A 23,315-nucleotide genomic window follows, 5' to 3' on the forward strand; every position below is an offset into this window, starting at 1 on the left:
GAAATGGAAAAGAGGTTCTTCACCTGCTCCAGGGTTTCATAAAGTTCTAAAAATATATACCCCCAGTGTCATGATTTAAAGCTTTAAAATGGAAGCAACCCCTTGATTCTGATGTCCTAGTCTGAACAGAGAAAAAGAAACTTCCCATCCAAACATTGCCATGTGAAGCAGGTGTTGGGAGTGAGAAGCTACTTAGTACTTTTAGTGACTGTCTCTCCCACTAGATGGAAAGAAGTTAGAGGCCAACTCCTTTTTATTTTTATTTTTAAATGTTTATTTATTTATTGAGAGAGAGCACATGAATAGGGAAGAGGCAGAGAGAGAGAGAGAGAGAGAGAGAGAGAGAGAGAGAGAGAGAGAGAGAGAGAGAGAAAATCCCAGGCAGGCTCCATACTCAGCACGGAGCCCAACTCAAGGCTCAATCTAATGACCAGAACCATGAAATCAAGCCCTGACCCATGATCAAGAGTCAGACGCCTAACTGACTGAGCCACCCAGGTGCCCCAGAGGGCATCTCTTTTTTAAAACCCCAGGTTCCAGCATAGTGCCTCCTCCATAGAGAATGCCTGATTCCCCCACTGTTTTGGATAAATGGAATGTGAAAAGACAGTATTTGGCACAAATTTTTCTGAAATGTGTTAAATGTGTATATTTATGCTAAATGATAAATGTGTTATCTACATGTGTGAAAGAGAAATATACTTTAAATGTCACTAAACAAACCCTATGCTGAATCCTTCCATAACATGATTAACCCAGTTTTGGGGTTTTGTTTTTAGGATTTTTTTTTTTATTTCACAGTATTAGTACAGGTGCTTGCCATCTCTTGCCTGGATGATTAAAGAAGAAAGAAAGAAAGAAACCACCTTGAGGCGCTGGGGTGGCTCAGTCAGTTGAGCATCTGACTTCAGCTCAGGTCATGATCTCACAGTTCTTGAGTTCGAGCCCCGTGATGGGCTCTGTGCTGACAGCTCAGGGCCTGGAGCCTGCTTTGGATACTGTGTCTCCCTCTCTCTCTGCACCACCCCCCACCCCCCCACCCGCCCGCTCACACACTGTCTCTCTCTCTCTCTCTCTCTCTCTCTCAAAAATAAACATTAAAAACAAAACAAAATCACCTCACGAATCCTTTTGCCTCTGCTATTCTTTTCAAAATACAGTATACATCTTCATTACTATAGTCATAGCTGTTTTTTTTTTTTTTTAGAGGAGGGGGAGGGCAGAGAGAGAGGGAAAGACAGGATCTTTTTTTTTTTTATTTTTTTAAATCTTTATTTTTGAGAGAGAGAGAGAGCAAGCGTGAGACCAACACAGAGAGAGGGAGACACAGAATCCAAAGCAGGCTCCAGGCTCTGAGCTGTCAGCACAGAGCCTGACACGGGGCTTGAACTCATGATCCACGAGTTCAAGACCTGAGCCTAAGCCAGATGCTCAACTGACAGAGCTGCCCAGGCACCCTGAGAGAGGATGTTAAGTAGGCTCCATGCTCAGTGTGGAGCCTAACACAGGGCTCAATCCCATAACCCTGAGATGATGATCTAAGCCAAAACCAAGAGTCAGGTGCTTAACCAACTGAGCTACCTGTGTGCCCCAATAGCTGGCTTTTATTTTTTTTTATTTTTTTAATTTTTTTATTTTTTTTACCTCTCCTTCACTTTTATTTTTTTTCAATATATGAAATTTATTGTCAAATTGGTTTCCATACAACACCCAGTGCTCATCCCAAAAGGTGCCCTCCTCAATACCCATCACCCACCCTCCCCTCCCTCCCACCCCCCATTAACCCTCAGTTTGTTCTCAGTTTTTGAGAGTCTCTTATGCTTTGGCTCTCTCCCACTCTAACCTCTTTTTTTTTTCCCCTTCCCCTCCCCCATGGGTTTCTGTTAAGTTTCTCAGGATCCACATAAGAGTGGAAACATATGGTATCTGTCTTTCTCTGCATGGCTTATTTCACTTAGCATAACACTCTCCAGTTCCATCCACGTTGCTACAAAGGGCCATATTTCATTCTTTCTCATTGCCATGTAGTACTCCATTGTGTATATAAACCACAATTTCTTTATCCATTCATCAGTTGATGGACATTTAGACTCTTTCCATAATTTGGCTATTGTTAAGAGTGCTGCTATAAACATTGGGGTACAAGTGCCCCTGTGCATCAGTACTCCTGTATCCCTTGGGTAAATTCCTAGCAGTGCTACTACTGGGTCATAGGGTAGATCTATTTTTAATTTTCTGAGGAACCTCCACACTGTTTTCCAGAGTGGCTGCACCAGTTTGCATTCCCACCAACAGTGCAAGAGGGTTCCCGTTTCTCCACATCCTCTCCAGCATCTATAGTCTCCTGATTTGTTCATTTTGGCCACTCTGACTGGCGTGAGGTGATATCTGAGTGTGGTTTTGATTTGTATTTCCCTGATGAGGAGCGCCGTTGAGCATCTTTTCATGTGCCTGTTGATAGCTGGCTTTTTAAAATACACATCACTGTGTCTCTCTAGAGCTTAGGGGTGTCTTATAATTCCTCTACTTTTAAAGGGACTGCGTCTAAGCTCTTGAACACGAAACACAGAGTCCCATAGCCAGGCCCCCTTCTGGTCTCCTCACATATCAAGCTCCATGGTGTGCTCTGTCCTATAGACAGTGTCCGTATGCATGGTGCATTTCCACCCCTCTCTGCCAGTGCTATTTGCTCTGATGTTCCCCTCCCCCTTCTCCTCCTTTTCCACTGAGAATCCAGAAGCTGGAAGAATGCTTTGGGCTGCAAGTGACAGAAAGCCTGACTCAAAACAGCTCCAACAGTAAGAAGTCTGTTATCTCACTTAAGAAAATCAATGTTGAGGCAATTCCACGGTTGATTTAATGCTAAGTCAGCCATACAAGATCTGGGTTCATTCCAAGTTTCTGTTTTACCATCTTTGCTATAGCTTTTGTCCCCACCATGGGTAGAATTGTTTACCACAGGCTTATGTTTATATTAGTGAATCAGTCAGGGTTTTCCAGAGAAACAGAACCAATAGTGTGTGTGTGTGTGTGTGTGTGTGTGTGTGTGTGTGTGTACATGCACCCCATCTGTATGTGTCTATTTGTAAAGACAGATTTATTCTAAGGAATTGGCTCATTTGATTGTGGACACTGACAGATCTGTAACTTTCAGGGCAGGCTGGCAGGTTGGACATCCAGAGAGGAGATGGTGTAGTTTGAGGCCAAAAGGTTCTAGAAGCATAATTCCCTCTTCCTTGGGGGAACCTCAGTCTTCTTCTCTCAAGGCCTTCAACTGATTTGATGAGGCCCACTGCCATTAGGAAGAGTAGTCTGCTTCAGTTAAGCTCCACTGTTGTAAATGGTAATCTCATCTAAAAAAAATCTTCACGGAGACATCAAGGATAGTGTTTGACAAAGTATCTTGGTACTGCAGACCATCCAATCTGATGCAGGAAATTAGCCATCATGATGTCTAAATCCATCAGTCTCAAGAATAATATGAAATCACCATGATTGGGGTAGATAGTAATCAAGAGTAACTTTTTGGGGCTGGGGAAGGACTCCTTCTGAGCCCATGGCTGTCTGGGGGGGTGAACACAAATCAAATCGGGGCTCTGCCTGCAAAGTAGGCTGTAGTTAGGGGTGAGGCTAGATGAAGGTGTGGATTTGAGCAGGTAAACGAAGTCTACTAGTCAACAGGCAGACAGAATCACAACACTTTACAGGCTCCTTTACATGTTCTCTAGACCCTATTAGAGGCCTTGTTACACTGAGTCATGGGTTTATGGCTTATCTTCCTCTTTAGACAGTAGGTTCATCCTTGAATAATAACTGTGTACCCATTACCTCTTTATCAACAGCCCCATACATGGTTCTCAACACTAGGAGCCTACCCCATAGGTGCTTTGAACTGACCGAAGTGGGTTATTCTTGTGCTAAATCAACCCCAGGCTTGCCACTCTTAGAGAAGTCCTATATTTCTACGCACCACAAGCTGTTAAAATCACAGATTCACAACTGTTATGCCAACTGACAATTATTTCTAGATACTCTTGTAAAGAACTTACAGGGCAATAAAACTTGTCCAAATCGTCTCGTCATACAGAGTTCTCTTTTCTTTCACACATCCATACCATGAAAAAAAATCCCAGTGGCAAATCAAGGAACACTGTCAACCTTATATTCAGCAATGATAATAAGAGATAAAGGGTCTCTTTATTGCCCTAAGCACCAATTTAGATAAAGTAGGTCATTTGAAGTCTGTCAGATGTTAGGGCCTCAGGTCCAATTACTTAATTCAAAAATTCTCATGACTCTTATCTTTTTTTTAACAGAGCGGAGTGCCCCGAAGTTTAGGAAGTAAAATCATCAGCTACCAGTCTTCTGTACCAGGAAGCCAAAGGGCTTTGAGACCATTCAATGCAAAGGATGATCAAGTCACTTCTCAGTTGGTCACTGCGTCCAGACCAGTTGCGTTCACCCATCCCGGGAACAATTACTAAGCATCCCCCATGTTCTACGCATCATGAGAGACCTTCCCTTGCATAATTATATTTCCAGTTTATGGCTCTCTGCCTTTTCTGAAGCAGAGAAGTATCAGATATCCAACTACACTGCTACCGATAAAATAGTAATAGTTATATCAAGAACAACTGATATGTCCTGCCTCACACCATGCACCACACATTACCATAAGCACCTTATCTGCATTATCTAATTTAATCCTCACAAAACCTCATGAGGCTGACTGAGTCCTTATCTCCATTTTAGCAGATGGATAACCCAAGGATCTGAGAGTAGGCAGGCAACTTGCTGACAGAACTACCAATAGGAAGCCATAGAACCCAGACTCAATGCCAGGTCTGCCTGGCTCCAGATTCGACTCTCAGACCTCCGCACCTTACTGCTTACCATATAGCAGGTTTTATTCATAGTATCTCATATAAAGCTGGAAATGAGGGGAAGTTTGACTTTTTTTAAATCAACACGTAAAAGGAAAGATGAAACTTCTTTCCTGTGGCTGTCTGAGAAGCAACTGCCAAATCAAAAGAGGACCTTGCAAGCGTGTAGAGAAGGAATGTGTCAACAGAGCGGAAAACATCAAAAATAAAATGTGGGGCAGAAGAGCAAAACTTTGCACCGCCTCTTCCATATTATCCATCAACACTTCAGTCACTACTGAGGATATTATCAGTTTAGCAGGACTCATTATAACCTGAAGGGAATGCCCTTTGTGGCTCTACTCCCATAATCACAAAGCACATGAGTGTCATTATAAACACAACTTCTGGGATGTCTCGAATATGGGAAGCAGATTCCTTAGAAACACAATAAGCACTCCATTGGAAAGGGATGTCTCCAGTTGTTATGGATAAAATGCCATGTATCTATATCACACCATATGAATATAGCACGTGTCAATTAAGTTGTTCCAAGATTATTATTAGAAACCTGATCGTTTCTGGGTGAATTAATCAAGACCGGTTTCTATGCCCACTGGGCCAAGGGATAAATGTACCAGAGTAAATTTGTGCAGTTAATAATATCAATTTATGAGGCTATTTGGCAGCCAGCTGGCTTTTTTGTGGGTCACCCACTCTCCCCCACCAAGCTGTTTCCTCTTCTTGGAAAGCCCCAAGAGCGTGTATTACTGTCCCAGGGCACAACCGAGAAAGTGATGCTCCAAGGGCTTTAACAACTTGCTGAGCTCTGCACAGGTGATGTAATGAACTCTACAGAAGAACGGGCACAGGCCATATAGCAGCCAAGAATGAACCAGGGGCACTGTTCTTCCCACCTGCCACCAACTACAAAGATCTCCACTGACACTGGAGCTTTCTGTTCTTAGGGCCTAAGTGGGGGCCCATACTCGCTTCTCTCAAGAGCTTTCTTTCTTACCTTCCCACATCTCAGCAGTTTAAAATATTCTGACATATCTCACCTGCCTTCCCCTCCATCCTTCTCCTTACCATTCTTGCTCTTTCTCTCGCCTCTCTCCCCACGGAAGTCTGATACAGCAGAAGGATGAGGTGAGAGTGGTGGGGAAGACAGGAGAACTTTCCACCTTCCTTCGAAACTAGAGTCATGGCTTTAATTTCTGGCTCTGCCTTGTCTTCAGTTCTCTTCCCCCAATGCTGACGGCATCCACTCCGCCTGTTATTTTTAGCCTGTGCTTGGCTCAATGTGCTAAGTCCTGACCACAGATGCTACTGAAGTGACATCAATGACAGCATGCATCCCAGCAAGCCTCACTGTCATGGTCAGCCTTTCCAGCCTTCCTGTTTCATCAATGTTCAAAGATGGCTCTTTCTCACTTCACTGAACTCCAGCAGACAGAGCTTCAACACTCTGTCCTCCCCTGGCCTCTCCCTGGAAGAGCCACCTGCAGAGGGAAAGGCCTTGGCAGGTAGGCTCAGATGGAAAAAGGTGGTCTTGCCTAAACTGCCACTCCTGAACAAACCTTCCCCGGATGGAGCATTCACCTGCAGTGGCAGAGGAACCCTGCTGCTTCTGGCGATACCTTTCCTGCCATGTAGCAAATGCAAAATTCTGGAAATAATATTCTATTTCATTCAAATTCTTTTCTTAAAAATAAAATGACAAGAATAAATGTGTCTTTACCTGGAACAAAGCTTCCCTGGACCACCTCCTTATACGCCCACCAGCCTTCATGGATTTTTGGTGAATTCTGTTGAGCTAAAAGGGGGAAGAGAGGAAGAGAGATTAAGAGAATAGCAGACAATCCTTTGGTCCTGGCCACGTAAGAAGGGTGAATAGACATACAGTACTCCTTTTCTACCCACAAGCCATCCAGCATCCCTCCCTCTTCTTTTCTTTAAAACAGATTATTAACCTGTAAATATACTGTCATTGCGTTTTTATACAAAGCACTCAGGAGAGGTCTATTGAAGAGAAGTAGACAGTAATTATGTATTTAAGCCTATCTGAATTCCCCCATCACTTGTCTCTACCTCTGAATCACCTCTTTTCCACACCTGCCCCTACACTCATGTACACACACATGCACGTACACACACATACACACACACACACACACACACCACTCAGACTGAGGCTGATCCCATGCACAAGCCAGGCAAGAACTCTCCATGTGCACAGACCCCTTAGGAACAGAGAGGGCATAAGGCATTTGCTAAAATGGCTAGGCTAAAAGAGGGAAGGGTGCAATTGGCCAGCTTTCCTCAGGTTCCAGGAAAATGAAAACAAGAATATAAACAATCATGGTGAGAGGTTTTGACACCATGAAGAGAAAAAATGGAAAGCCCAAGTAACTGGGACAGAGCATAGGGATCTGTGAGCTCATGCTGACGTGATCTCAGGATAATCTCTGACCTTATGACAGATGGTGGGTGAATTGGGGCGATTCTATTACATGTGGGTATACACCCGAAAGTGCAGATAATACAGACTTGTGTGGATCCCTTTACTACTGAACAGTATTCATATTTCAGCTTCCCTTCACACTGGAAGAAAATAAGGTCATTTCAACCATATTTGTAATCTGGCAAGTAAATAGAAATGTTAAACCTTGACTTTTATTTCCTTTCTTTAAATCTTATTCTTTTTTTCAGTCTCCTTCAGACTCATCATTCTGGGTTAGAGATAATGACACAAGACAATGTGTCTGAAAGCACAGTTTTGTGTAGAGAAAGGATTTGCCAAATTAAACTTCATCTTCCATATGAGCTCCAATTGCTTAGATCCAAGTGTCTTCCCAGAGTAAAGATACTTTTTCTGCCTATGACCTTAAGGCCCCTGAGGCTTGCAGCTCTGTGATGAAGAAGGGTTTATAACACAGGATGAGTGAAAGAGAAGCCAACTCCTTCTGGAGTTGACAATGAGGTTTGGTGTCTTCAGACACGACCAGAACAGGAACAAAGAACCTATTGAAGGCTCTGGAAAGGTATCATCTTGGAAGTCACCCAGTACAAATCTAGGGCTTTGGGATGCATCAAAGTACCCTGGGTTACCCAGTACCCCACTTCCAGGTGGAGTGGATAGAGAACTCAGATGTTTCCACAGCCCTGGAGGAAGCCCTAAAGGCAGGGGAGTTGAAAGCCAGTGCATCTGTCCTGGGGCAGCAGGCAGGAAGTGGCCTCAAAGCAGAGGCTGCAATGGCTTTGTCCAGCCAAGGACAACAGAGTTAACAGAGACTCCACGTATTTGTGTCACTAGGGAAAGACAAGGAGATTTGAAGTCAGCCAGGAAACCTTTACATCTGATCAAGTTGAGAAACCAGATCAAGACTTACATGGTTGGAAAGTTTACCAAGTAGGTGGACAAAGGATACTTCTCAGGTTCAGCACAATCCTGATGCCTCCTCTGAGACCTGACATTGCCGGATCCACTCTTACCCTCCTTCCCAGCTCACGGGAGGGAAAGAAGGGAATGCCAAAGGCTCAGAAATCTATGAGATCAGATTCACCTAATGTACTCAGACCCAGGGGCTCATTTTTGAAACATTTTGTAACGCTCGCCTTGATAAGTAAATAAAACTTATAGGCAGTACATTCTAGAAAGAGAGAAAGAAAGAAAGAAAGAAAGAAAGAAAGAAAGAAAGAAAGAAAAGAAAGAAAGAAACAACTCTGATATTTCACTAAACCTCAGCTCAACTCTGCTGCACACGAAGCATGTCCCAAGCCTGGAAGAAATAACACACATCTGAAAGCCCAAAAGTATTGAATGGCAAACATCACCTAACAGCTTTGCATTATAGATAAGCCAGGATTGATTTTCCCTACCAAAAAAGACAAGAATTTCTGAGTTTTATAAAAAGGCACCAAATTTTATCCAATCAGGATTGTTGCCTGTCTTGAACAATTTTAACCATAAATGCAGCTTGCTTGCTCTTTCTTTTGCTTGCTTGCTTTTTAATATGGCCTTCTTTCTTTATTCTCAGAGGTAGTTGTTGGGATAACCATAGTCTCTTGTATATATTTATCATTACAAGTAAAGATCTGCACAGCACTAAAAACTGTTTTATATTAAATATTTTTACCAAGCTGTTTTACAAAAACCTTTGTTGCTAGTCCTTACACACACATCCATTTCAAAAACGAACATAGTGCTTTAGCTATAATGTAAAGGATAGATGAATGTAATTCGAAATAATATATATTTGTGTATGCTTGAGCCTGATGCATTAGAACGGACACTGGTAAATGATCATCTACTAAGCAAAGATGGCCCACTGACTGTTCTGGTACCAGTCAAGAGCGAAGAATGGTTTTGCATTTTTGAGTAGTTAAGAAAATGAAAAAGGATGTCTTGTGACATGTGAAAATTATATTAAATGGAAATTTCAGTGTCTATAAATAAAGTTTTATTGAAACACAGCCATGCCCACCTATTTACATATTGCCTCTGGCTGCTTTCTCACTAGAATGGCAGAGTTGAATAATTGTGACAGAAACCAAATGGCCCGCAAAACTTAAAGTATCTCCTATATGGCTCTTTACAGAAAGTTTGCTGATTGTTAATTTACACACATAATTTCAAAAAACAACACAGTGTAATGCTTTACCTGTAATACAAAGGATTAATGCATAATCTGTAATAAAAAAATATATATTTCAGTTTATAAATACTTGGTTGTTATGCACCAAAGAATGAAGAAGTTGGATGCTTGATTGAAACAGGAACAAAGGGGCGCCTGGGTGGCGCAGTCGGTTAAGCGCCCGACTTCAGCCAGGTCACGATCTCGCGGTCTGTGAGTTCGAGCCCCGCGTCAGGCTCTGGGCTGATGGCTCGGAGCCTGGAGCCTGTTTCCGATTCTGTGTCTCCCTCTCTCTCTGCCCCTCCCCCGTTCATGCTCTGTCTCTCTCTGTCCCAAAAATAAATAAAAAACGTTGAAAAAAAAATTAAAAAAAAAAAAAAAGAAACAGGAACAAATAATACGGTTGTACTGTATCTGGGAGGCCACGATCCACAGGTGGCATTGCTCTTGGTGGTCTTGAAAGGGCGGGCCTACGCCGGCCGACTCCATCTTGTTCTGTGTTCTCCACCTTGAGTGACTATGTCCCCGACATGACCCCTTTTCCCGGAAATTCACAGAAACCTCAGACTGCGCCTCCTCCCCTTGAGTAACCTCCCGCTCACCCGTTCAAACTTTCTGATCAAAACACGCCCAGCGACCTGCGTAACAGGACTCCGACCCTTCCCCAACCAATCGGCTGAGGCCACGACCCTTCCCCAGCCAATCGGCTGAGGCCACAGCCATTACCTCACCAACTGCCCCTAGACCCCTATAAAACCTTTGTGCTTTTGAAACTCGCTCTCTCTCCCTGGTATCTCACCGCTGCGTCGGTGCAGGTAGGGGATTGAGCTCGAGCTAGCTCGAATAAAGGTTCTTTTGCTTTTGCATCGGACTCGGCTCCCTAGTGGTCTTTGGGGATCACGAATTCTGGGCATAACAGTCTGATTTTCCAAAATACTCAACAACTCTTGGTAAAGTTCAGAACAAAATAAAGTACCATCTTCCCTTGATATAAAGTACCATCTTCCCTTGATATACACAGTATTTGCACTGCCGAAGAACAGGGTATACTAAAACTATGTAAGAGATATTCTGTTCACAGGCAACATGGAGTTTGTAAGTTCAGATAAATAAAAATTTGTCACTCACTTGAATGTCTGCTGGGACATGGGACAACGTATCACTGTCTGAAACCGTCAAATATGTTACAGAGCATATTCTCTGCCCACCCTGACCCAGTTGGTGTCAAATGCAGTATCTTTCATTAAAACAATCTCACCATGCCCTTCTTGACAGTCATCGACCTAATGGGATTATTTATAGCACTATTTACATATGCTAAATGAGTGAGGATAAAACATCATGTTGAATACTGATCAGAGGAGACTGTTTTCCCTAAAGGTCTATCTGAATTGTAGTGTCAAGTCCACATGTCATCACCGCGTTGTATATTCAAGTATTTTTTCTGCTTTTTCCTGCCATTTGACCATATCCTCAAGAAACTATCATTTCCAGTGAGGAAGAAAGAGAAAACAAAGATGTTTGCTCTTAAGACGACCACAAAGGAAAGCTAATTCCAACACAGTCCTGAGTAAACTAGTCGACTAAGTTTTCAGATTTGTAGATACATTCATATTCTCTCTCTCTCTTCTCTCCGTGCACACCCCCCCACCCCCCACGCCACACACAGAGGCTGTTTAAGGAAGACCTATCAGTCTGACTGAAGCACTGATTTAAGAGATGTGATTTAAAAGGTAGAAGAAAATAAAGTCTTTGGATAATTAAGGGTATTGCAACTGACAAAAGTATCACTGAAAGCTTCTGTCCCATTCAGAAGGCTGCAAAAAACCTTGCTCTCCCTTCATTCCTCCTCGGCCAGCCCATCCATTCAGAAGTGAAATTATGTAACACTTTAATAGGTGGGAAGACAATCAGATCATCTGAATGAAGTCTGTTATAATGATAGAACTGCATAGTCTCTGTTTGCTTTCTTTGACATGCCTTGTGAAGGATGCAAACTCGCCCTGCAAAAATCCATCAGCCTGAGCTGAGCCCACTTGCTGTCCATCAATTACAAAATACGATGCCTGCAGGCTAGATTTGAAGAAAAGCAAGGTGCTTTATATAATGTGTTTTCAAATGCCCTTGTATGCCCTGTCTGGCCTCATACTGTTGGGCAATGTGGAAAGACAGGACAGCACATTGTAAACGCACCTCATTTAAAGCCCTGCTACAGTAACCATGAGTGTTGCAACAGAGCTCAGAGAGAAATACTGGCTTTCCATTTTAAATCTTCCTAGCCAGATCCTCCATTATCACCTGTTGTTTACATCTGATACCCAGTGAGTGGAGAGCCGGTTGAGAATTCCTCACAGCAAACAGGTGAACAGAAAGCAGCCTTAGCTGCTGCAGCACTCTGCCGGTGGATAGGATTTCTTTACTTAACGTGCAGCCAGCCCTTGGGAAAGATCCAGGTGTCTAATCAAAAAAAATTGTGTTGACAGTAAAAGCTGTCATCCCTGCCAGATGAGGAGAGATATACATAGCAAGGGCCCCTCTCTTGATAGTAAGGAAAACATATTTCAATGTTATTCTCCTTTTTTTCATTGTGGCAGTTTGAGAACTTGTGAGTTTCAAAAGAAAACTCAGAATCCCCGCATTTGGAAAGAGACACAGAATTCATTGCTCCAATCTCCTTCTGGGCATTTGAGGAAATTGACGAACAGAGGAAGGCCGCCACTAAAAAGAAAAAAAAAATGTATATGGTGTCTTAGAACAAGAGTCAGCAAACTTTTTCTGTAAATGGCCAGATAATAAATATTGGAGGCTTTGAAGGCCATTCAGTCCCTGTCCCCACTACTCCTCTGTGCCACTGTAGTCCAAAAGCAGCCAGGGACTATATATAAATGAATGGCTGTAGCTATGTGCCAGTAAAATGCATTTACAAACACAGACAGAGGGCTGGATTTGGTCTGTGGTGGGCAGCACTGTGCTGATTCCTGTCTTAGAGCTAGGAACCATTTTTGTCATCTAGTTCTGCTTCCCTGCTCAAACATTCAGAGGTGAGCTACTTTAAAAGGAAAATTAGAAAGAATTTGGAAGGAAATGAGTTTCTAATTACAAGTAAATGGCATCTGATCAATAAGCACTGTAGAACGCATGTATAATCCTAAATCTTTTCCAAACTCCCTGAAATTGATCACCAGAGTCTACACAAAATACCACCATGCCCCATCCAAGTCCATTTCCTCTGGGCTAAACCATCAAACTTGTAGGGACCTCATATAAACATGCCAGTCCACACCCTCATGCTGGGTTTTTCAAACAGTCATTAAGGAACAGACTGATTCCTAAAACCCTTCTTACCCTTCCCATACATCTATAAAGCATGTTTCTGGATGACTCATGGGATTCTCAACTGTTTCCATAGATAGAGTAATTATGTTTTCACATGCTAATTCCCTCACATCATTTTGAGATGAACTTTTGCAACTCTCCCCTCTCTCTATATTTTCAATCCTATCACCACCTAACACCTAACACCTAACATCTTGTGTTCAGAGAAAACACAATCGTGGACCATCTCCATGTGGAAATTACAGTGGCTTCTTGACCTAATGGAAAAGAAAACTCAATGGCAACAATTGAGAGTATCCTGGTGTGGTGGGGGAGGAAATGGCACAAGATGGAACAGAAGAGCCCTCACCAAGGGATCTGCAGGAGAAGGGCAATGGCTTGATAAGACTCCAGTCAACAGGCACCTAACCGTAAGCATGCACATTGCAAAAAGTGCACTTCCAAGCCCTTGCTCAGTACAATGGTATCTGTGCCAGGTGGTCTAGGACAAGGGGAGATGGAACCAAATATAGGGGAGAGGCAGTTAGAGTCTAGGGACTACTGTGTTACTTAGTTTTAATGGGATGTGAGGAGTCCTGAAGAGTAGCTTCCTTAGGAAACTCCTTTTCTCTGCCTAGGAGGTAACATAAGGAAGGACACACCCAGCCTATTGGATCAGAACACCAGATGTTAGAAGGTGAAAAAAAAAGCCGTGCTATCACTGGATGCAGGATGCAAAATATCACACTCCCTATCCCCATGACAATCACGGTTTTCCCTTAAAGGGTCAAGTCTGTCCCCTACACGGGAAGCAGGAACAGAGAAGAGCATGGATCACCAGAAGAAATGGAAATGGCCATCCTGGTACACTGCACGGCCCCCCTGGACCTGCCAGGGATAATGCTCTTGCCAAGTGCTTGACTTTTATACATGGTGTAGGTCTCTCCCTTCTCCATGCACCTGTCATATTATGTTATCCTACATGTGGGCACTGAGATCGTGCTCCACACTTATCTGGTTCCATGTCATTCTTTCACAGTCAACTGTAGCTTTCTTGAGGCCAGAAAACATGTCTTCTCTTGAAATCCCATGACCTACGCAAATCTCGGTCCACAAGAGGTGCCCAACAAAGCTGGAGGAGTGCGTGAAAAATGCTGTGTCAAGCGGAACATGATATACAAAATTGTGGTACAGCTCAAATAGTCCTTGGGAGGTTGTAGTTTATATCCAAAGACTTGTTGGTGTGATGCCCGTATCTGTGGCAATGGGAACGTCCACAGAAGCGTGTTGAAGTTGGTTGACAGGCCCACACTCACTTGACAGATGGAAGGGCACCAGGAGCTGACACTCTGCCTAGAGAAATCAAAGCCACAGCAAACTGTTATCTGGCTCAATGTGTTTCATTGAAAAGTACGGTGGGGGTGGGGGTGATACTCTACCTGAGGGTACTTACATCTGTGCCATTCTTTACATTTTTTTAAGTTGTGAGAAAAGGGTGAGACTCCTCTCTATCCCCCTATCCGACGTGACCCCCATTTACCATAAAAACTAGACAGAACACTCAGACCAAGGATTGCACTGGCTAACAGAGCCACAAAATGACTGTTCCAAGCACAGAAATCACATATAAGCCAGAACCACCTTGCACATTTGGTCAGACTCAAGCAAGCTGGCATTAACATTGTATGTGCATTGGAAGAGTAAGAAAAAAAAAACTTGGTAGAACGGACTGTATTACTTTCACCTAAATGACTCAGAATGAAATGGCAATCAAGAGGTTCAAATGTAGCTGTAGTCAAAAATCAATGAAAGGAGGGTGTCTGGGTGGCTCAGTCAGTTAAGCATCTGACTCTTGATTTCAGCTTAGGTCATAATCATGAGATCAAGACCCGCATCTGGCTCTGTGCTGACAGCACAGAGCTTGCTTGGGATTCTTTCTCTCCCTCTCTCTGTCCTTCCCTTGCTTGCATGTGCAATCTCTCTCTCTCTCTCAAAATAAATAAACATTTTTAAAAAATCAACATGAGGAAAAGTCCCTAACATGGATGATTTTTAGCCCCTCTAACTGGTATTCTAGAATCCCTGCCATTTGGATTTACCAGTCTGAGCTCATTTCACATAATCTTTACAAAATTTCTGCTCTACCTGCTGTCCCCAAGTATTCCTGTTTACTACTCTTCTCACACCTTTGCTTTTGCCTTTTTGTTTTACTGCCTGGAATTCTCTCTTTATCTACTTCTTCTTGACTAGCCTTACTTGATTCTCAAAGCCTCACCAATTTGCCCTCTTTTCAAAAAATTATTCCTGATCATTTTAGTTCCACTGTGATCCCTCACTTCCCTGAATTTCAGCATGTTAGTGTCTCATTTGCACTTTCATTATTTCAACAAACGTCACTGAGTACCTGTGTTTGTGAGGCAGTGTTCTAAGCATCGAACATACAAAGTTCCTGTTTTCCAAGGACTTGTATTCTATTGGAGGGGATAGAAAAAAAAAACACAAGTAACTAAATTAAACTATAAGGAGAACATTATGTACAGAAAGCATTCTGCAGTATAATCAAAGATTAGGACAAGACAGACTTTAGATTGTGTGACAGTTGATGGCCTTTGAGATTATGATACTTAATCTGAGATTTAAATGACAAAAAAGATATGGCCTCCTGAAGATGAATAGCACTAGTATTTCAAGTGGATTCAAAGGCCCTAAGGAGGCAGAAGGAACTTTTCAAGAAACAGAAAAGTAGCCATTAGGGGTGAACGACAGATGCATGGAAAGAGAGGTTTAAGATGAAGCTGATGATTTAGGTTGTGGTCCAGAAGAAAGATGGTGGTGGCTTCAACTAGGATTATGTTGGTGAAAACAGAAGTGGATGGACACCATATGATTTAAAGGAAGACTGAAGAGAACAGCCTGATGGAAAGAATGAGGGAAGTTAAAGACCACAGATCAAAGAGAGCTCCTACCTTTCTAAAAAAGTTTTTTTTTAATGTTTATTTTTGAAAGAGAGAGACATCATGAGCAGGGGAGGAGTAGAGAGAGAGGGAGACACAGAATCCAAAGCAGGCTCCAGGCTCCCAGCTGTCAGCATAGAGACCAATGCAGGGCTCACACCCATGAACCATGAGATCATGACCTGAGCTGAAATCGGACACTTAAGTAAGCCACCCAGGCTCCCAGAGAGCTCCTACCTTTTTTGCCCTGAGTGATTCAATGTTGATAGTTATTGAGATAACAAAAGAGATGGGGGAGGAGTATCTTTGCAGCATGAAGGAAAGTCAAAAGTTCCATTTGAGTGGCACCTGGGTGGCTCAGTGGGTTAAGTGTCTGACTCTTGGTTTCAGCTCAGTTCACCATCTCACAGTTCGTGAGTTCAAGACCCACGTGGGGCTCTGCATTAACAGTGCAGAACCTGCCTGGATCCTCTCTCTCTCCCTCTCTCTCTGCCCCTTCCTCACTCGTTCTTTCTTTCTCTCTCTCTCAAAATAAACTTAAAAAAAAAAGGAGTTCCACTTGAGATGGTGAATGAGCATTTACACAGAGGTGTCAGGTAGGTGGCTGGATAGAAAATGAATTCTGAAGAGTCAAAGTGGGATATGCATTTATGACTCTTTGACATATAAATGATATTTAAAACACTGAGTTTAGAAGAGGTCACCAAGAAGAATATGAAATGTAACTACACATATGAAATGTGTAGACACTTTCCACATAAGCTCACACTCAATCTCTGTTATTATCTCTATCCTTCATCAGTATCTTTGTCACAATTAATGAAACAGTATCGATACGTTAGTAGTAACTAATGTCCACACTTTATTCAGATGTCCTGTATTGTCTAACCTGAAGCCCTTTCCCTGTTCCGGGATCCCATCAGGATCCCACATTCCACTTAGCTGTCATGTCTCCTTAGGCTTCTCATGGCTGCAGCAATTTCCTCATATACTTTTAATTTGTGGCTTCCGACGGCCCTGTCTCCCTAACTAAATTAAAACCAACTCAAGGGTAAATCTTGTGCCTCGTCAACTCTAACATAACGCATGTAATAGGTGCCCTGGGCATGCTGTTTAATAAATATCTGCTTAACAAACCTAGGAAGGGGCGAGAGAGACAGGTGAAGCTCCATTTAGAAATGCCATTCACAAGTTTTCTAGGAATACCCACCCTTCAGAATCCTTGCCATGTTCCCTAAGGTAAGTTTAATGGTAAAGAGTCATGAGAACTTAAGAACCATGTCACTCAAATAATAACAACAGTAGAACACAAAAGAAAAGGGATGAAAAAAATCTCTCATCTATGTGAGACTGTAGCTATAATTTCGTTTTCTGCCTCTCTCACCAAACATCACTTCCTGAGTTGTTTTCTTCTTGTTGTTAATGTCTTTTTTGATAGTCCTTGTAGTGGATATGCCATAATTCCTCCATTATGCCCTTCCAGTTGGCTATCTGGTTATTTGAATACTGCAGTTCTTTAAGTCCAGAGTTTCCCCTGCTCCCCTTTTAGAATCTTAATCTTCAAGTGCAGCATACCAAAATCAAGGTCAAAGGACAAAGGATACGTGTATTTGTTAACTTACCTGGTAAAAAAAATGTATAGCGATTTGCATTACCATAGTAATGTAAGTGGTTATTTTTAAGGGGAAATTCTGGGGTAACTTCAAGACAAATAAATAATGATAGAATAATGCTAATCTAACTGAAAAGCAAATTTGACCTCTGACAAATAGGCAACTATCAAGAAGCACTGTAACTCTGTCTAAAAAAGGATTGTTTTCCATCACAAATTCATGTTATGAACATTTCATTGAAGTCAGGACACATTTTGTATTCCATTTTTTTACTATTATTTATCATCTTGGAATCAGGTATAGATGTATTTTCCATAAATATTATAGATCAATTTGGTAGTAAGTTCCTGTCCATGTTTTAAAACAGTTGGAGGAAACTTCAGACCTCAAACGTTCAAGTCCACTCCCAGATTCACCCTGCATCCTCTGCCCCCCAACAGAAGAATGTGTGTGTGTTGTATTCAGAATACTAAAAGGGTATTGATACAATGAAACAATTTTTATTTTATTCTATTTTTTTAAAATTGTTTAATGTTTACTTATCTTTGAAAGAGAGAGAGAGAAACAGAGTGTAAGCAGGATAAGGGCAGAGGGAAAGGAAGACACAGAATCTGAAGCAGGCTCCAGGCTCTGAGCTGTAAGCACAAAGCCCGAGGCAGGGCTCTTAACCCACAAACCATGAGATAACGACGTGAGCTGAAGTTGGATGCTTAATCAACTGAGCCACCCAGGCACCCCATGCAATGAAACAATTTTTATTTTTTTTTCTTTCTTTTTTCAAAAGAAATAAATTTCAAATTTCAAATAAATTTCAATATATGAAATTTATTGTCAAATTGGTTTCCATACAACACCCAGTGCTCATCCCAAAAGGTGCCCTCCTCAATACCCATCACCCACCCTCCCCTCCCTCCCACCCCCCATCAACCCTTAGTTTGTTCTCAGTTTTTAACAGTCTCTTATGCTTTGGCTCTCTCCCACTCTAACCTCTTTTTTTTTTTTCCTTCCCCTCCCCCATGGGTTTCTGTTAAGTTTCTCAGGATCCACATAAGAGTGAAAACATATGGTATCTGTCTTTCTCTGTATGGCTTATTTCACTTAGCATCACACTCTCCAGTTCCATCCATGTTGCTACAAAAGGCCATATTTCATTCTTTCTCATTGCCACGTAGTACTCCATTGTGTATATAAACCACAATTTCTTTATCCATTCATCAGTTGATGGACATTTAGGCTCTTTCCATAATTTGGCTATTGTTGAGAGTGCTGCTATAAACATTGGGGTACAAGTGCCCCTATGCATCAGTACTCTTGTATCCCTTGGGTAAATTCCTAGCAGTGCTATTGCTGGGTCATAGGGTAGGTCTATTTTTAATTTTCTGAGGAACCTGCACACTGCTTTCCAGAGCGGCTGCACCAATTTGCATTCCCACCAACAGTGCAAGAGGGTTCCCGTTTCTCCACATCCTCTCCAGCATCTATAGTCTCCTGATTTGTTCATTTTGGCCACTCTGACTGGCGTGAGGTGGTATCTGAGTGTGGTTTTGATTTGTATTTCCCTGATGAGGAGCGACGTTGAACATCTTTCCATGTGCCTGTTGGCCATCCGGATGTCTTCTTTAGAGAAGTGTCTATTCATGTTTTCTGCCCATTTCTTCACTGGGTTATTTGTTTTTCGGGTGTGAAGTTTGGTGAGCTCTTTATAGATTTTGGATACTAGCCCTTTGTCCGATATGTCATTTGCAAATATCTTTTCCCATTCCGTTGGTTGCCTTTTAGTTTTGTTGGTTGTTTCCTTTGCTGTGCAGAAGCTTTTTATCTTCATAAGGTCCCAATAATTCACTTTTGCTTTTAATTCCCTTGTCTTTGGGGATGTGTCGAGTAAGAGATTGCTACAGCTGAGGTCAGAGAGGTCTTTTCCTGCTTTCTCCTCTAGGGTTTTGATGGTTTCCTGTCTCACATTCAGGTCCTTTATCCATTTTGAGTTTATTTTTGTGAATGGTGTGAGAAAGTGGTCTAGTTTCAACCTTCTGCATGTTGCTGTCCAGTTCTCCCAGCACCATTTGTTAAAGAGACTGTCTTTTTTCCATTGGATGTTCTTTCCTGCTTTGTCAAAGATGAGTTGGCCATACTTTTGTGGGTCTAGTTCTGGGGTTTCTATTCTATTCCATTGGTCTATGTGTCTGTTTTTGTGCCAATACCATGTTGTCTTGATGATTACAGCTTTGTAGTAGAGGCTAAAGTCTGGGATTGTGATGCCTCCTGCTTTGGTCTTCTTCTTCAAAATTACTTTGCCTATTCGGGGCCTTTTGTGGTTCCATATGAATTTTAGGAGTGCTTGTGCTAGTTTCGAGAAGAATGCTGGTGCAATTTTGATTGGGATTGCATTGAATACACGTGTAGATAACTTTGGGTAGTATTGACATTTTGACAATATTTATTCTTCCAATCCATGAGCAGGGAATATCTTTCCATTTCTTTATATCTTCTTCAATTACCTTCATAAGCTTTCTATAGTTTTCAGGATACAGATCTTTTACATCTTTGGTTAGATTTATTCCTAGGTATTTTATGCTTCTTGGTGCAATTGTGAATGGGATCAGTTTCTTTATTTGTCTTTCTGTTGCTTCATTGTTAGTGTATAAGAACGCAACTGATTTCTGTACATTGATTTTGTATCCTGCAACTTTGCTGAATTCATGTATCAGTTCTAGCAGACTTTTGGTGGAGTCTATCGGATTTTCCATGTATAATATCATGTCATCCGCAAAAAGCGAAAGCTGGACTTCATCTTTACCAATTTTGATGCCTTTGATTTCCTTTTGTTGTCTGATTGCTGATGCTAGAACTTCCAACACTATGTTAAACAACAGCGGTGAGAGTGGGCATCCCAGTCGTGTTCCTGATCTCAGGGAAAAAGCTCTGTTTTTCCCCGTTGAGGATGATGTTAGCTGTGGGCTTTTCATAAATGGCTTTTATGATGTTTAAGTATGTTCCTTCTATCCCGACTTTCTCAAGGGTTTTTATTAAGAAAGCGTGCTGGATTTTGTCAAAGGCCTTTTCTGCATCGATTGACAGGATCATATGGTTCTTCTCTTTTTTTTTTGTTAATGTGATATATCACGTTGATTGATTTGCGAATGTTGAACCAGCCCTGCATCCCAGGAATGAATCCCACTTGATCATGGTGAATAATTCTTTTTATATGCCGTTGAATTCGATTTGCTAGTATCTTATTGAGAATTTTTGCATCCATATTCATCAGGGATATTGGCCTGTGGTTCTCTTTTTTTACTGGGTCTCTGTCTGGTTTAGGAACGAAAGTAATACTGGCTTCATAGAATGAGTCTGGAAGTTTTCCTTCCCTTTCTATTTCTTGGAATAGCTTGAGAAGGATAGGTATTATCTCTGCTTTAAACGTCTGGTAGAACTCCCCTGGGAAGCCATCTGGTCCAGGACTCTTATTTGTTGGGAGATTTTTGATAACCGATTCAATTTCTTCACTGGTGATGGGTCTGTTCAAGCTTTCTATTTCCTCCTGATTGAGTTTTGGAAGAGTGTGGGTGTTTAGGAATTTGTCCATTTCTTCCAGGTTGTCCAATTTGTTGGCATATAATTTTTCATAGTATTCCCTGATAATTGTTTGCATCTCTGAGGGATTCGTTGTAATAATTCCATTTTCATTCATGATTTTATCTATTTGGGTCATCTCCCTTTTCTTTTTGAGAAGCCTGGCTAGTGGTTTGTCAATTTTGTTTATTTTTTCAAAAAACCAACTCTTGGTTTCGTTGATCTGCTCTACAGTTTTTTTAGATTCTATATTGTTTATTTCTGCTCTGATCTTTATTATTTCTCTTCTTCTGCTGGGTTTAGGCTGCCTTTGCTGTTCTGCTTCTATTTCCTTTAGGTGTGCTATTAGATTTTGTATTTGGGATTTTTCTTGTTTCTTGAGATAGGCCTGGATTGCAATGTATTTTCCTCTCAGGACTGCCTTCGCTGCGCCCAAAGCGTTTGGATTGTTGTATTTTCATTTTCATTCGTTTCCATATATTTTTTAATTTCTCCCCTAATTGCCTGGTTGACCCACTCATTCTTTAGTAGGGTGTTCTTTAACCTCCATGCTTTTGGAGGTTTTCCAGACTTTTTCCTGTGGTTGATTTCAAGCTTCATAGCATTGTGATCTGAAAGTATGCATGGTATAATTTCAATTCTTGTAAACTTATGAAGGGCTGTTTTGTGACCCAGTATATGATCTATCTTGGAGAATGTTCCATGTGCACTCAAGAAGAAAGTATATTCTGTTGCTTTGGGATGCAGAGTTCTAAATATATCTGTCAAGTCCATCTGATCCAATGTATCATTCGGGGCCCTTGTTTCTTTATTGACCGTGTGTCTAGATGATCTATCCATTTCTGTAAGTGGGGTGTTAAAGTCCCCTGCAATGACCACATTCTTATCAATAAGGTTGCTTATGTTTATGAGTAATTGTTTTATATATCTGGGGGCTCCGGTATTTGGCGCATAGACATTTATAATTGTTAGCTCTTCCTGATGGATAGACCCTGTAATGATTATATAATGCCCTTCTTCATCTCTTGTTACAGCCTTTAATTTAAAGTCTAGTTTGTCTGATATAAGTATGGCTACTCCAGCTTTCTTTTGGCTTCCAGGAGCATGAGAAATAGTTCTCCATCCCCTCACTCTCAATCTAAAGGTGTCCTCAGATCTAAAATGAGTCTCTTGTAGACAGCAAATAGATGGGTCTTGTTTTTTTATCCATTCTGATAGACTATGTCTTTTGGTTGGCGCATTTAATCCATTTACATTCAGTGTTATTATAGAAAGATACGGGTTTAGAGTCATTGTGATGTCTGTATGTTTTATGCTTGTAGTGATGTCTCTGGTACTTTGTCTCACAGGATCCCCCTTAGGATCTCTTGTAGGGCTGGTTTAGTGGTGACAAATTCCTTCAGTTTTTGTTTGTTTGGGAAGACCTTTATCTCTCCTTCTATTCTAAATGACAGACTTGCTGGATAAAGGATTCTCGGCTGCATATTTTTCCTGTTTAGCACACTGAAGATATCGTGCCAATCCTTTCTGGCCTGCCAAGTTTCAAAAGAGAGATCAGTCACGAGTCTTATAGGTCTCCCTTTATATGTGAGGGCACGTTTATCCCTTGCTGCTTTCAGAATTTTCTCTTTATCCTTGTATTTTGCCAGTTTGACTATGATATGTCGTGCAGAAGATCGATTCAAGTTACGTCTGAAGGGAGTTCTCTGTGCCTCTTGGATTTCAATGCCTTTTTCCTTCCCCAGTTCAGGGAAGTTCTCAGCTATTATTTCTTCAAGTACCCCTTCAGCACCTTTCCCTCTCTCTTCCTCCTCTGGGATACCAATTATGCATATATTATTTCTTTTTAGTGTATCACTTAGTTCTCTAATTTTTCCCTCATACTCCTGGATTTTTTTATCTCTCTTTCTCTCAGCTTCCTCTTTTTCCATAACTTTATCTTCTAGTTCACCTATTCTCTCCTCTGCCTCTTCAATCCAAGCCGTCGTCGTTTCCATTTTGTTTTGCATTTCCTTTAAAGTGTTTTTCAGCTCCTCGTGACTGTTCCTTAGTCCCTTGATCTCTGTGGCAAGAGATTCTCTGCTGTCCTCTATACTGTTTTCAAGCCCAGCGATTAATTTTATGACTATTATTCTAAATTCACTTTCTGTTACATTATTTAAATCCTTTTTGATCAGTTCATTAGCTGTTGTTATTTCCTGGAGATTCTTCTGAGGGGAATTCTTCCGTTTGGTCATTTTGGATAGTCCCTGGAGTGGTGCGGACCTGCAGGGCACTTCCCCTGTGCTGTGGTGTATAACTGGAGTTGGTGGGCGGGGCCGCAGTCCGACCTGATGTCTGCCCCCAGCCCACCGCTGGGGCCAC

At 41.8% G+C, this 23,315-nt stretch overlaps 1 protein-coding gene across 3 annotated transcripts in view; it reads right to left on the bottom strand.

Moving 5' to 3' along the window:
• Positions 1-23,315, bottom strand: part of CA10 (carbonic anhydrase 10) — a 498,188-nt gene that overhangs the window by 404,265 nt on the left and 70,608 nt on the right. For all 3 annotated transcript variants that reach the window (XM_053892841.1, XM_053892842.1, XM_053892840.1), the window contains one exon: positions 6,604-6,678. In XM_053892841.1, coding sequence (XP_053748816.1) covers positions 6,604-6,678 — 75 coding nt within the window. The remainder of the gene's footprint in view (positions 1-6,603; positions 6,679-23,315) is intronic.

The sequence above is a fragment of the Panthera pardus genome, unplaced genomic scaffold (genome assembly GCF_024362965.1).
Source record: "Panthera pardus isolate Hobbes unplaced genomic scaffold, ASM2436296v1 HiC_scaffold_3, whole genome shotgun sequence".
Lineage (NCBI taxonomy): Eukaryota > Metazoa > Chordata > Mammalia > Carnivora > Felidae > Panthera > Panthera pardus.